The 16,083-nt window shown below is 33.9% G+C and overlaps 1 protein-coding gene across 1 annotated transcript in view; it reads right to left on the minus strand.

Moving 5' to 3' along the window:
• Tc2n (tandem C2 domains, nuclear) overlaps nt 1-16,083 on the minus strand; it is a 52,204-nt gene that overhangs the window by 16,393 nt on the left and 19,728 nt on the right. The window contains exons 4-9 of the mRNA XM_005343460.3: nt 9,587-9,754; nt 8,512-8,603; nt 6,091-6,166; nt 5,062-5,162; nt 3,349-3,465; nt 929-1,120 (exon numbers count right to left, since the gene is read on the minus strand). Of these exons, the coding sequence (XP_005343517.1) occupies nt 929-1,120; nt 3,349-3,465; nt 5,062-5,162; nt 6,091-6,166; nt 8,512-8,603; nt 9,587-9,754 (746 nt within the window). The remainder of the gene's footprint in view (nt 1-928; nt 1,121-3,348; nt 3,466-5,061; nt 5,163-6,090; nt 6,167-8,511; nt 8,604-9,586; nt 9,755-16,083) is intronic.

Here is a 16,083-nt window from a genome sequence, read left to right on the forward strand (position 1 = left end):
TTGTAGACCAGGCTGGTCTCGAACTCACAGAGATCCACCTGCCTCTGCCTCCCAAGTGCTGGGATTAAAGGCGTGCGCCACCACCGCCCGGCTCTAAATACTTTAATGACAATGTTTGACTGACTGATTGAGAGAGGCAAATAATCAGGTCTCAAAATCAACCAAGCACTTTTTCTATAATGCAATATCAACCAAAAATTATTAATAATTTTAAAAACTTCCATTCTTGGTCCAAAGAGATGGCTAAATTTGAAGGTGGTTGTTACCTAGCTTGACAATCAGAGTTTGATCCCCAGGAACTACACAGTGAAGACAACAATTTCCCACAACTTGTCCTCTGACCTTCATACACATGCCATAGCATATATCCTGTTCCCAAAATAAATAAATATTAAAAAGTTTTTGAGTAAAAGCAAAAACACATTAAAATGAAAACAAATTTGCATTCTGTGATGGGGGTGGGTTGCAACTCATGCAGAACATGAAAGGTCCTGAACTTCATCACTAGTAACAGAGGCGGGGGCAACCAAATTCCATTCTAACCAACTTGTGAACAGATATACTGCTTACCTATGGTTAAAACCATTTTCTTAATTCTACTTTATTGCAATCTCAGATTGCACTTGAATTTTATGATTTATACTTATTTTTGCTGAGTCCTCAGCTACTATGTTATTCCTACAGTATAAAACATTAATGAAAAATGTACTAAAACAGGATAGCATAATGTTACTCTGAAGAAAATAAAGAAAATGGTTAATGTTTTATAAATTATTTATAAAACAGTTTAAAATAATATTGCTTCTTCAGAGTTCCCATGGTCTTCCAACATATTATACTGTTCAAAGTACCTCCAACAAATAAGTCATTCATTAAACCATTCTCAAGGTGTGTACTATGTTTAGTATTGGATACTATTATCACTTACAGAAATTTTTGAAGGTGGTATTATTTCCAACGAGTAATCCATTTCCTGTGTACTGAGAGTTCTGAGTGATAGAGAACATTTTCCAATGGTTTTCTTCCTGGGAGTCTGGGTTTGAATCTTAAATACAAGCCTCACAGTTTGTAGACTTTGTAGTTTAATAGCAAATACAAAGGTTTCCATAAATTCAATAGCCTTAAAAAAATAAGAAAACAAATATAAATACTAAAAAGGCTGATATGACATGATAAAATAAGTTTTTATACCTAAGAAAGATATTTAGAATTTGTTTTTACAGTATATTTTTCATTAAAACATGAAAATGAATGTGGTCTTGTTTTACTATTTTCCTTAGCTTCACAAATTATAATTACTTAGGAATTAAGATCAATGCTAACAACAACCTCATCGGAATACATCTTTCCTGTAGGCAGAGGCTGCTCTTTTGTTTCTCAGCTGCCCAAACCTGAAATAATCACACAGAAACTATATTAATTGCAACAATGCTTGGCCAATAGCATATAAAAATAGGCATATTTTTAGCTATCTCCTATATCTTAAATTAAACCATTTTTCTTATTTCATATTTTACCACGTTACCAGTAAGGTTCCGAGGCATCTGTCTCCTTAGGGCAGTTACATGGCGTCTCCCCGGTTCCGCCTTCTTTTCTCCTCTATCTCTGCTTAGAATTTCTGCCTTGCCCTATTCTGTGCTGCCATAGGCCCAAAGCAGCTTCTGTATTAACCAATGGTAATAAAACACATTCACAGCATACAGAGGGGAATCCCACATCACTTTCCCTTTTTCCAAATTAGACCATTTTCCCAACCTTGGTTTTCTAATACACCTTTCTTCCTATTCATTGCAATTTTTCAAAAGGTACTGAGAATAGTTCAAGATTTCACATACAAGTTTACTAAGCATCCAGAATCTATGCTGTTCATATCAATTCTCTCCTTAAAAGAGACTGAACACTACATTGTTCTGTGATATATACTTCCTTCCTTACATCTTTAGTATAGCTTTTTGAAAAGTCAGATATCTAGTCAACTAACAAATATGAGGGATATTATCTCCAAACTTTGTCATTATAATAATTAATACCACATCAGACAGAATTATGTTCCTGCTAGTCTCTCAAGCACTTTCTCTTTTAAATTACCAAGCTATAAAACTATACCAGTAAAATATTGCACATAAACTATTTAATAGTCTTACACAGTGCAAGTGTGCTGGTATACTTTATATTTTCCATAACAGGGATCTCCCAAACGACTTGATGTATAAAAACAAATTTTGAAAATGAAGATTGATGACAGAATTTTTTCTAACCTTTGCTAAGTGTGTGTGTTTTAGAGTAATAGTTCTCAACCTTCCTAATGCTGCAATCCTTCAATATAGTTCCTCATATTGTGGTGATCCCAACCATAAAATTTTGTTGGTAGTTTATAACTGTAATTTTGCTACTGTCATGATTTGCAATGTAAATATCTGATGTGCAACCCTAAGGAATCACAACCCACATATTAAAAACCACTGTTTTAGAGTAATTAAAAAAAAAATCCTGTGCAGAATTGGGTAGGTTCAGAGGATCTGGGAGGAATTGGAAAGGGGGAAAGCATGATTAGAATATATTGAATTTAAAAATTCAATAAAATATTTCCTAATCATATTAATTAAAAATATCAATATGTATTTTATTATTAATAACTAAAATGAATTTTCTTGAATCCTTAGACACTTTTAATTCTATTATTTTAAGGTGATAAACTCTCTTAAAAGTTATCTTTTCAAGGCTAGAGAGATGGCTTAGTTGTTAAGAATGCATATTGTTTTTAGAGTGGATCTGAGCTCAAGTCTCAGCACCCACATCAGGTGGCTTACGGCCACCCGTTAATTCCAGCTCCAGAAGATTCACTGCACTTAAGTACACAAACCAACACACACAATTAAATATGAAGAATCTTAAAATATCTTTTTGCTTCCATGTAAAAACTTAACTTTGTAATCATATCAAAAGACAATAATGGACATGTATATAAATTAATGTGAAAACAATCTGTAAAACAAGACTCAAGATAATAAACTTCCTACTTATAATAATTGGAAGATTTGGGGAATAAGATTAACTGCAATTCTGCAATTACTTTCCAAAAGAAAAGTAGTTTCTTACCTATTCTACATACTCTAGCAATTACAGCTTCCTTTTTAAATTCAGCTTAATACCAGACAATGTAATAGCAAAAACTCTTAGTATTTAAAATTATCTTTTAAAATAAAGGGTGTTTTGGAGAAGCTAAATTTTATTTACAAGTGATTTTATTTAGCTTCTCCAAAACAAAACGCTTTCTTATTCTCACATTTTACATAATTAAAAAAATAAATATGAGAAAAATGAAAAAAACTTCAAACACCTACTTACATTGGAAGCTTCTTTGGCTGAAGATCTAAAATGCACTGGTTTAGAGAAAGTTAAAGTTCCTTTTATAGAAATTGTGGGAGTATCTCCATAACTAGAGGGCCAAATTACATCTCTGCACTAAAAACAAAAATATATTAAAACATAATTTATGTTTTTACAAAGAACTTTGACAACACAAATTTCCATATTTATTGAGTTAATAAATTTTTTGAGACTATCTGCAAAGCCCTGGTTTTTGGAACTCACTATGTAGACCAGGATCCATCTACCTCTGTCTACAGAGTGCTGGGATTAAAGATGTGTGCCACAATTCCCTACTGAATTAATGATTTTTGATTAAATTTTTAAATAAACTTTAGAATACTGTTTTTTCATGTTTCATCCATATTACTATTTTAACATTATTCTACAGTCCTATTAGCTTCCTTCATGACATTTTCATATAGATTTTGTTTTAGCTATTATTCTTCCTCTGTTCCTCTCCTTGCCATGCCTCTCATTTGTACCCAGTTGTCTTCTTCTGGCTTTCAAGTAACATGTATTCCATTATCATCCCTAATCCCTTTCCTTAAAAACTCTTTTCCATAACAAATAATTTTAAAAGAAGCCAAAAACACCCCCCCCCTTAAGGTCCTCTTTCTAATTTTCCAACTTATGTCCATACAAGTACAAATATAAAAATTGAAAGCAGGGCCAACATGCGAAAGAGAACATGTATTTGTCTTCGGGTTTTGTTTATCTCACTTGGTAATTTCCAGATCTATTAATTTTATTAAAATTTTCAAAATTTCATTTATATGGCAAAATAAAATTCCATTGTGCACATGTGCCATATTTTCACAATCAATTCATATGTTGACAGACAACAAGGTTGAGTTAATTTCCTTGCTACTGTGAATAGAAAAGCAATAAACATGGATGTACAAGTATATCTTTAGTAAGACTTATAGTCCTTTGGGTATGTCCTAGGAGCTGAGTCCTATGGCAGTCCTATGGGGATGTCCTAGAGCTGAGTCCTATGGCAGTTCTACTTTTGCTTGTTTGTTCTGAGACCTCTCCTCAATGATCTCCATGGTGGTTACAGCAGTTTACACTCCTTTTCACCAACATCCTCACCAGTATTCATTGTCATTTGCTTTTGATGACAGCCATTTCCCTGATGGCTGAGGATACTGAACATTACTTAAGAATTTATGATCCTTTTGTATTCCTTCTTCCAAGGGCTATCTGTTCCATTCTTTAGTTCACTTATTGACTGGAAGTTTGGGGTTTTGGTGTGTAAAGTTTTTAGTTGTTTATATATTCAAGATATTAACTCCTACTCTAAAGTATGGCTGGCAAAGACTTTGTCCCAATCTGTAGGCTGTCCATTTATTCTGTTGATAGTTTCCTTTGCTGTTCAGAAACTTTTAAATCTTATGAAAGTCCACTTGTTAATCTTTGGAGTTAATAATTGGAATTATTTCCTGTGCTATCAGAATTCTAATCCAATAGTTTTTACCTATGCCTATATCTTAAAGCTTTCCTTGTTATCTTCTAGCAGTTTCAGTGTCAACTGTTTTATTAAACACTCTACTCTGCAAAATACAACAGAATCCAAAATTATGAAGATAGTTACTGATCCCTTCTCCAGTAAGAAGCAACACTAGATACTTGTAGGTTATAAATATTCAATTTAATAATAAAAAATCAGTATTAACTACACTAATTTACCTGCAAAACTGTGATCCAGATCTGTTCTGCTGAAGAATTATAAAACAATTTCACATTCAGTCTCCCCAAGTCTCTTTCATCTCCTGACAGGGTGATTGTATCTAAATTATAAAGGACAAAAAGTAAAAATTCCATGCAATCTTTTTAATCCAATTAAGCTTTAATATGAACCAATTTTAAAAGATATATATATTATTCAATATATTATACATATGCAAATATACTATATATATTGAGTTTTAGAGACAAGATCTATGTAGCTTTGCCTATTCTGGAACTCACTATGTAGACCAGGCTGGCCTTGAACTCACAGAGAGCTGCCTGCCTCTGCCTCTAAAGCATTGGGATTAAAGGCATGTGCCACCATGCCTGGCAAAAGCTGATACATTTTACTGTTCTAAGTTCCCAGTGTAGTAAGACGAAATCACACTTCTAGTGAAGTCCTAGACATAAAATACACTAAGAATGCATATAGTTTAGGAATTTAACAAAATTACTATGTGAGGAATTCAGTTAAAACTCTGCAAACTTTTGCAAATAGCACTTATAAGGTCTATGTGCTTCTGAAAGCTCCTTAATCCATATACTTTAAAATACAAACTGGGTGGTGGTGGTGCATGCCTTTAGTCCCAGCACTTGGGAGGCAGAGGCAAGCAGGTCTCTATGAGTTTGAGGCCAGCCTGGTCTACAGGACAGCTAAGGCTATACAGAGAAACCCTGTCCAAACAAACACACACACACACACACACACACACACAGTGTGTGTGTGTGTGTGTGTGTGTATATATATATATATATATATCAAACAAATAAAAGATATGTAAGAGCTTACTTAAAAAATATTCATTCTTGCCTGAACACTAAGCCATGGTTCATCTGATCTGAGTTTGTGATAATACTGTCACCATAGGTTCAATAACATGTAAAATGTATAGAACACTTTTTTCTTCATTCAACTAAACACTGTCAACCTATGACTGAGTGGAGATAACCTGCTGAACAGTATACATAAGATACTGCATTCCTTACCCAGGCTTCTGTTACTGCCCTGAGAATTCTTCCTGGAAGAAGAACTACTAGGCACACTGGACAATGAGTCATGTCTCTGCAACAACAACAAAATGCTTCAGTCAGAAACTGAGTATCAAACTTTAAAAACTTTCATATTTATGCCCCAATAAACACCCTGATATCAAACTCCATGTTAATCACTTTGTCAGTGTTATCAGTCAGAATGTCCCACTTTTGTAGGAGAGGAAACTAACACATCAAAAAATACCTTCATAGGTAACATTGGAAAACCTTTAGTACTTTTGGTTTGGTCTTAGTTTTCATATTGAATACATTAATAGAAATGTCCAATAACCTATAAAAGTGTAAAACAGGATTGTCAAAACATAGTCCCTCTAGATCAGGAGCATTTGTATTATGTAAACTTCATAGAAACAAAAATCCAGAACCCATCACAGAACTACTGAACCAAAAATTCTAGGTGTGAAGCTTTGACAGTTTGTATCTAACAAAATCGTCAAACAACTCAGATGCATGTTAAATGCTATAAATGACTAAGCATTTAAAAATTAATTGTATAATTATTAAGGCTAATTTAGAATACATGCCCATTTCACAAGGCATTCCTTCTCCACCAACATAAAGGGAAGTCCATAAGTTTATTTGCAAAGATGTTCAGGGTGCTTTTTCTCTCACTTATAGGAAGACAGATAACTTGTCTTTAAACTTTGCTTATCTCTATAGCGGTTGGGGAATATTATTTTAAGGTGTGTTGCTTTTGTTTATGCTGCATTTGATTAGCTGTGAAGCTATGATTTTTTTGCCTGATGATTCTAATAAAGAGCTGAACGGCCAATAGTGAGGCAGGAGCAAAGGTAGGCAGGGCTGGCAGGCAGAGAGGATAAATCGAAGAAGAACCAAGAGAACAGGAAGAGGAGGACATCAGGGGCCAGCCACCCACCCAGTCACAGAATAAGAAGGAAAGAAAGGTATACAGAAATAGAGAAAGATAAAAGCCCAGAGGCAAAAGGTAGTTCGGATTATTTAAGTTAAGAAAAGCCAAAAGAAACAAGTCAAGTTGAGGCCAGGCATTCACAACTAAGAGTAAGCCTCCATATGTGATTTATTTGGAACTGGGTGGTAGCCCCCCAAAAAACAATATGTCGTTATTTATTTATTTTTTTACTTTTTGATGTTTTCAGACATGGTTTTACTATGTGGTCTAGGCTGGTCTCATATTCTTAAATGATCCTCCTGCCTCAGCCTTCTAGTGCTGGGATTACAAACATGGGGCACCATTTCTGGCATATTTTCTAATTTCAAATAGAACTTAGTTGAACTAAGAATGAAACATTTTAAACTATCAAAGGATGCAATATTGATATTATTGAAAAATTAAAGTCTTACACCTCAATAGAAATATTAATTCTTAGTAACTGCCTGGTTATGTTCAATAAGCAAAGAAGTACTTTTAACTATATGATTTACAAATGCCAATTTCTGAAGATCCTTAAACTCATATCAATTGAGAGATACAAAATTATGTAAAATGAAGCAAATATAATGCTTTTCATTAATCACTGATATTTTCCTAAAATAATATATTTAGGCAATGTCACATATTTATTCTTCAGATATTGCTATACACATAAGCCACAGAAATAAAACATGTGATTCCACCAAATAGAGGTCTGATCTCCAAAATATACAAAGAACTCAAGAAATTGGACACCAAAAGATCACATAGTCCAATAAAAAAAAAAAGTGGAGTACAGACCTAAACAGAGAACTCTCAACAGAGGAATCTAAAATGGCTGAAAGACACTTAAGGAAATGTTCAACATCCTTAGTCATCAGAGAAATGCAAATCAAAACAACTCTGGCAATCCATCTTACACCTGAAAGAGTGGCCAAAATAAAAAATACTGATGACATTTACACAATGGAGTATTACACAGCAGAAAAAAATAACGACAGCTTGAATTTTGCAAGAAAATGGAGCTAGAAAACATTATTTTGAGTGAGGTAACCCAGACACAGAAAGACAATTATCACATGTACTCACTCATAGGTGATTTTTAAACATAAAGCAAAGAAAGCCAGCCTACAAACCACAATTCCAGAGAACTTAGACAACAATGTGGACTCGAAGAGAGACCTACATAGATCTAATCTACATGGGAAGTAGAAAGTAGAAAAAGACAAGATCTCCTGAGTAAATTGGGAGCATGGGAACCTTGTAGGTAGGGTTTAAGGGGGAAGGAGAGAGGCAGGGAGGGGAGCAGAGAAAAATGTAGAGCTCAATAAATATCAATAACAATATGGAAAAAAGTAAAAAAATAAGACATGTGATTCCTAATGTAATTCATACAGTTTTGATATATTTATGTGAAAGGTTCACATATAAAGAAATTTATATGGTTATATAATATTATCTACCTGGATGAATCGTTGAGGTGGAGTTGTAAGATCAAACATGGATTTGCTTAGCCCAGGGGAAACAGGACGTTTACTGGTCCTTAAATCACAAACTACAAAGGGACAAGAGGAAAGTATTTTTTTATTAATAAAAATGAAACCGCAGCATTCTACCTAATTATCATAAGTCAAATCCCCATAGGAATTCATCATGTACATTATATACAAATTTATATAAACAGAAATTTTGATAAAATCTTTAAAAGTTCAATTATAAATTATTTTAATCTTTAAAACAGAAGACTGTAGCAATCAAATAATACATTTTCATATCCACATAACATTTTAAGCAGGTTTTTGTGATATTCCCAGTCCTTCATCCAGAAAAAATAATTTAATACAATATAAGTACTCTTTGATAAGTGTAATTCAACTACTACTTAATAGACACATATAAAATTATAACATTTCAATCCTGAATCCCATGTGCTCTTATATTTCTATTTCCACTTCTCCTCCCAAACTGTAAGATCTTTCTAAAAAGGAGCTCTGCACACACACAAGTGTGTGTTCTAGCACAATGCTAAGTACAGAGCAGCCCTCAAGAAAATATTTTTTTTGTTTTCAGTGATGCTGATATATGTGTACAGATAGACCTGTAAAATCTGAGAATATTTTGAACATGGTAGTTCATATAATTGATAGTCCTAAATATCAAACTAAAAAAATCTAGTTATTTTCTATTATTTGTGTCTACCTCCAATCATGAGCTCTTAAATTCATTTAGCTGACTGAAACAGAAAAAGAAAATACTATAAATATCTATAGTAAAATTTATTAAGTATATAACAAAATGTATGTAAAATAATCTATTAATAAAATTTTTTCTAAAAGAAAAAAATGAAGTGGAATTGGCAGCCACCATTATCTGTAAATTTTTATACTAATTGTAAAAACAGAGAGAAGTCATAACACTTATCACACACTCGTGAAGTCTGTATTGCTCTTAATAGCTATTTCTGCTAGAGTCTTAGATTTAAATCTCTTAATTTGTTAAAGATAAGCCCAGAGGAAAAGCACAAAAATGTTTTCTTACCAGAGCCATACATTTTTTTGGTTTCAAAATGAGAAGGAAAGCGCCTATTTAAATCAGGTGAACACTGCTGATACATATAGCACGGATTATACACATCATAGCTGGGTCCATGGTACAATGAACTGCAGAGTTCTGCCTTTTGATCTCCAAAAGATGCTCTGACAGATCCTGAAAGCAAGTGTTTCTATAAGCCAGTAGCTGATACACTGAAGGAATAGGTTAGAAATACTTTGTCACAAAGAAACTAAAATATATGCCTCAACCAGCATACACTTATAGAACTGTAAGTACATGATGTATGTAAGGAATGAGCCAAGAATTGCTCTTAAGACAGACAGGCAAATTTTTGGCATTTTTCTTTGCCCTATAGCTAATTCTGTAGTTCACTGCCTGGATTTCATCTTATGTTTCTACTAACATATATAACAGATTTTAAATGATTTTTACAAACATTCTTTTGAAGAAAACATTTAAAAATTGACCACATGCAATAAGATACACTAAGCAGATCCGTTCTCTGAAAGGACTCAAGTCAAATAAAGCATCTTTTAACCACAGTGCAAGTAAGCTGAAAATCAAGAAGCAACAATAAAATTAATAGAAAATATTTATAGAAATACTAAGAACCAAGAATATTTTAACATAAGCTTTAAGAAGAAAATCAAGGTACTTGGGAGATAGCTCAGTTGTTAAAAGCACTTGCTGCTCTTCCAAAGAACTGGAGTGCAGAAACCAGCACCCATGTCAGGCAGCTCACAACTACCTGTAACTCTAGCTCCTGGGTATCTGACACATTCTTCTGGATTCCTCAGGCACACACATACCATGGCAAACACAGAGACACATATACACATACATATAAATAAAAATAAATCTTTAGAAAACAAAGGAACAAGAAGAAAAAAATTAATTTTTTTGTACTGGATATAAAGAATTAAATTTTCGTATGACAGAAAAACGGATTAATGAAACAGAATACAAGACCCTAAAATGGCAATTATTTTACAAATATTTGATATATAAGCAATGTGACTTCATATAGCAGTGGAGAAAAGATGGTCTTTTCACTAAAAGGTTAAGATAATTGAATACTAATATGGAGGAAGACAATTTAATCATATTTATTTTGAAAATTATATGTGGATAGCAGATCTAAATTAAACATCAAAGATGAATAAACCTTCTATAGTTATTTGTAAGAAAGGTTTTGAACACAGAACATTCAATCATAAAAGTGTGTTAACTATATTAAAACTTAAAAGACTTTCATCAAAGGCTACTTAAGAAAGTACACAGGAAACCCAGAATGGGAGAAGAACACATGCAACCAAATATAACTGGCCCACTATGTGAGAGTCACAAAAAATACTTTACAGTGGTTTTGTAATATATATATATACACACACACACATATGTGTGTGTATAATTTGTATATAATATACATATTATATATATGCATACTATACCTTATGTTTAGAACAAATAATGGATGATTATAAGGCATACTTATGTTTGGATATGAAAACACTAAAATTACTAGCTACTTGAATGAAATCTCACAATCATGAGGAAGAATAAAAAAAATACATGAACAAAATAATATATGCTGACTAGGTCATTTCATTCCAGTTTTGTTTTTAGGGGATTACTGTGTGTGCGAACATGTGTGTCTCTGTGACTATATATGTTTCTTGTACTTTTTGCTTGGATCTTTTTCTATGTTTGTTTTACCTTATTCTGACTTGTTTATTTTTATCTTACTTTATTATTATTTCTTAGATGCCTGTTTGCTTTCTAAGATGAGACAGAAAGGATATGAATCAGAATGGGAGGAGAAGCAGGGAGGAACTGAAAGGAGTTGGGGGAATGTAATCAGAATATATTCTATGAAAAAAATCTATTTTCAATAAAAGAAAAATTAAGCAAATAAATAAATAAAGACCAGAAAACAGGATAAGCACATAACATGTGCATATGCATTAACAGGAAAAGCTAAATGATAAGAACAACTGTGATACTGATTACCCACAATGAATAAGAGGCAGTCTTGCTGGTAATTCTCTATTTTCCTTACTTGGGTGGTGCCTCTATATGTATTTTACTTTTTAATACATCACTGAGCTTTACATTTCTGTTTTGTGTCTTTTCTTCCATATGTAAGATAGCTTACAATTTTAAAAGGCTAAAACAACTTAAAAATTTCTTTCAGGGGGGCTGAAGGGATGGCTCAACAGTTAAGAGCACTACCCACTCTTTCAAAGGTCCTGAGTTCAATTCCCAGCAACCACATGGTGGCTCACAACCATCTGCAATGAGGTCTGGTACCCTCTTCTGTATAAATAATAAATAAATAAATATTTTTAAAAAATTCTTTCAGGTTTAATAAACACATTGCATAAACTAAGGTTTTCCAAAGGTCTAAATTCTGATGGCTATGTCAGTAAAGTCATTACTTTACAATCACCAGGATCTGGATTTACTTCCCAGAACCCATCAAAGCTGCTGAGCACAGATGTGTGTACTGTAATTCCAGTGCTAGGAAGGCAAGCTGGCCAGTCTATCCAGCCTAATTGATGAGCATTAGGGAGGGATTCTCTCTCAGTGGAGGCAGATGTGTTACTAAAAATGTCACCAGAGGATGTGTTCTCATCTCCTTACATGCATGCACCCACACACATATTTTTTTTAAGTTAAGGGCTGAGAAGATGGCTTAGTCAATAAGTGTCTGCCTGACTCTAGATCTCCAGCACATAAAAGCCAAGTGTGTTGGCACTTATCTGTCACGCTAGCTCTAAAAGTACAGAGACAGCAGCAGATTTGGTGAGCTCTGAGATCAGGGAGAGACATTGTCTCAAAAACAGGATGGGAAGCAATAGAAGACAAGCAGTGTCAACCTCTCACCTCCACAAGCATGTGTGCATGTATACACACACACAAACACAAATATGCACTCACTCATAGTTTGTACACACAAAACACATAAAATTTTTTAAAGTTTAAATTACTGCCATCTTTGATTCTCTGTCCTACCTAAAATTGAACCAATAAAATAAACTGGTATTTTCTGAATTAAGCTAAACAATTTTTTAAAAAAGTATTTACAATGAGTTCAGAAAAGAAAAAAAATAAAATATGAGATATAATATGAAATTTTATCATCATTCTGGTTCAGGCATAATTGCATAATCCAAGTAAAATACAGAGGCAGGAAGATTCTGAAGAGTTGAGATATCTGAGAGCCATATTTACATACCTTATAAACTAACACTTAAGTCATTTAGCACATAAACAAAATGTTACTAGAAGATTTACTTTATGGCAACAAGAGTAGCAACAAACCTAAGAACACTGTTTTAATATTGCAATATAATATATATTTGCATATAATAAAATTAAAATTTATATACTTCTAAGATATGTTTATATTTTATATGCCATACAAATGTCATTTATATGACATATAAATAAAATATATTTGTATATAATACAATATATAAATTTATTGTTATTATTATTTCTAAAGATCCTGAGTACCATCAAAGATAATTCATTACTTTTATAAGGTATTCCTAGAATGTAAGAATATTCTCATTTAGCCAGGCGGTGGTTGTGCACGCCTTTAATCCCAGCACTCGGGAAGCAGAGGCAGGTGGATCTCTGTGAGTTCGAGGCCAGCCTGGTCTAAAAGAGCTAGCTCCAGGACAGGAACCAAAAAGCTACAGAGAAACCCTGTCTCGAAAATCCAAAAAAAACAAAAAACAAAAAAACAACAATATTCTCATTTCAGCTTTCTTTCTTATAAGTAAAGCACTAAAGAATGTATATCTTTCTTTCAGACAGTACACAATGATATCTAAGGTTCAACTAGAATTTCTTTCAGTTTACTAAACCACAGGACTATAAAATGAAATGTAACACTACATGATAGCCTACTCCTCTTAAAAACCACAATTAAAAGTTTTTAAGCCCAAATGTCTATTATCTTTAGCAGATAGGCAGGTAAGCAATGATTTTTTTAAAGTTTAATGATAAAATCTGTTGTCAGTGTAGTAAGGACCTAGTAAGGGACAGTCGTATTCAGACCCATCAGTTAGGAAATTATGGGACAAAACAAATTTCTAACACTTAAAAAAGTTTTAGTTATTATTGATAGTAGTCTGTTGTCTCAGGATTGCCTCCCCATCTCATTCCATCAACCATACATACACACAAATACACATATATTTGACTTCTACAATTGGGCTCCAACAGGACTTTCTCAAATTAGGTAATTTTCATATTCATATATATATACATATATATGTATATATACATATATATATGTAGTGTGGTCTTCAATGTGCCTATAATTTAAGAGTTAAGCAATTTTTTTACCTATGTAATTCAAAATTCAATTTGTTTTCTAGTAAGTACATGAGAAGAACAAAAGAAAACCTATCATCTATTGCTATTTATTTCTTACTTTTTTAACTATGAAAACAATATAAAAGCATTCTGTTGTGGTTTGAACGAAAAATGTACCCATTGGCTCATGTATTTGAACTACTGGTCTTCAGCTGGTGCACTGGTTGAGAGGTTATAGAACCTCTAAGAGCTACAGCTTTGCTGGAGAGTATGCTACCATTATGAACTGGAGAGACATTTGAGAGTTTCAAGTCTTGCCCCACTTCATGTTCATTCTCTCTGCTTCTTGTATGTGATTAAAATGTGATCAGTCAGCTCCTGCTCTGTCCACTTGCTGCAATGTTTCTCCACCATTATGATTCATTCTTGCTCTTACTCTAAAACCAAAATAAACTCTTCTTCCTTTTTGTCATGGTACTTATCATAGCAACAGAAAAGTAACTAATGTCTTATCTGTCTAAAATATATTTTAAATAATGTATGGTATATCCATATGATGAGATACTATAGAGCCATTAAAATCAATAAATATGAAAACATGGTGTGTGTGTGTGCATCTATCTATCTATATCTATGTCTATAGATATATAGATATAGATATGATCATAAGACTAAACATATGGTTGTGCTGGCTAGTCTTATGTCAACTAGAGTCCTATGAAAGGAGAGAATATCAATTGAGAAAATGTCTCCACAAGATCCAGCTGTAAGGCATTTTCTTAATCAGCTGTTGATGGGGGAGAGTCTACCTCATGGTGGGTGGTGCCATCCCTGGGCTGGTGGTCTTGGGTTCTATAAGAAAGCAGACTGAGAAAACCATGGGAAGCAAGCCAGTAAATAGCTCTCCTCCATGGCCTTTGTATCAGCTCCTGTGGTGTGGGAAGTCCTTCTATGTGTTGCTTTTATTGGTTAATGAATAAATGTTTCAGCCAGTGGCTTAGCAGAATAGGGCAAGGAGGGAGTTCCAAGTAGATAGAGGAGGAGAGAGTAGGCGGAGTCAGAGAGAAGCCATGTAGCCTCTGCCTTTGCCAGAGACAGACTAGCTGGAACTTTACCCGGTAAGCAGCAGCCACATGGTGATACACAGATAAATAGAATGGGTTAGATTAGGATATAAGAGCTAACTAGCAATACACTTAAGATACTGTCCAAACAGTATTGCAAATATATAGTTTCTGAGTGATTAAGTGGTCTGGGCAGCCAGGAACGAACAAGTGGCCTCCACCAACACTCCTGCCTACAGGTTCCTTCCCTGTTTGAGTTACTGCCCGGATCTCCTTCAGTGATGAACAGTGATAGGAAAGTATAAGCCAAATAAATTCTTTCCTTCCTATCTTGCCTTTTGATCATGGTGTTTCACTGCAGCAACAGAAACCCTAACTACTACTAATTAACCCTAAAACAGTGGTTTAATTTGAATATTTTTAACATATATGAATAAAAAAGGGAGTCCTGTCAAGAAAGAAAGGTACTTTTCCCCAAGCCTGACAACATGAGTCTACTCCCTACAGCCTTTTGGTGGAAGGAGAGGACTGACTCTTGCAAGTTGTCTTCTAAGTTCCACATGAGCACCCACATGCACACCTATGTAAATAACAGGTAACTGACCCACTCATCAGATACTCCCTGAGTCACAAATTTTAAAACTATTTTTTGAGACACACTTGATATATGCAAAGTAACAGTTGGTTACTGTGGTAGGACCATGCACTGGGTTCATTTTTTTTCCTTAACGAAAAAAAAAATCACTTCCATTTCAACAAACCCAGTATGTCCTACAGACGACAATAAATTATAAAATGAAAACTAACCAAACAAGTAAAATTCCTAAAAGTACTGCAGTATAAAGAAAAGTAGTGTGTAACACATGAAGTGAGTTATCTGTTTCAGATGACTGATTTTCAGTGTAAGCCAAAGCCAACACTACACAGAGCAGACAAAACTCAGAGAGCGAGCCGGGCGGTGGTGGCACACGCCTTTAATCCCAGCACTAGGGAGGCAGAGGCAGGCAGATCTCTGTGAGTTCGAGACCAGCCTGGTCTACAAGAGCTAGTTCCAGGACAGGCTCCAAAGCCACAGAGAAACCCTGTCTC

This window comes from Microtus ochrogaster, chromosome 1 (genome assembly GCF_000317375.1).
Source record: "Microtus ochrogaster isolate Prairie Vole_2 chromosome 1, MicOch1.0, whole genome shotgun sequence".
Taxonomy (NCBI): domain Eukaryota; kingdom Metazoa; phylum Chordata; class Mammalia; order Rodentia; family Cricetidae; genus Microtus; species Microtus ochrogaster.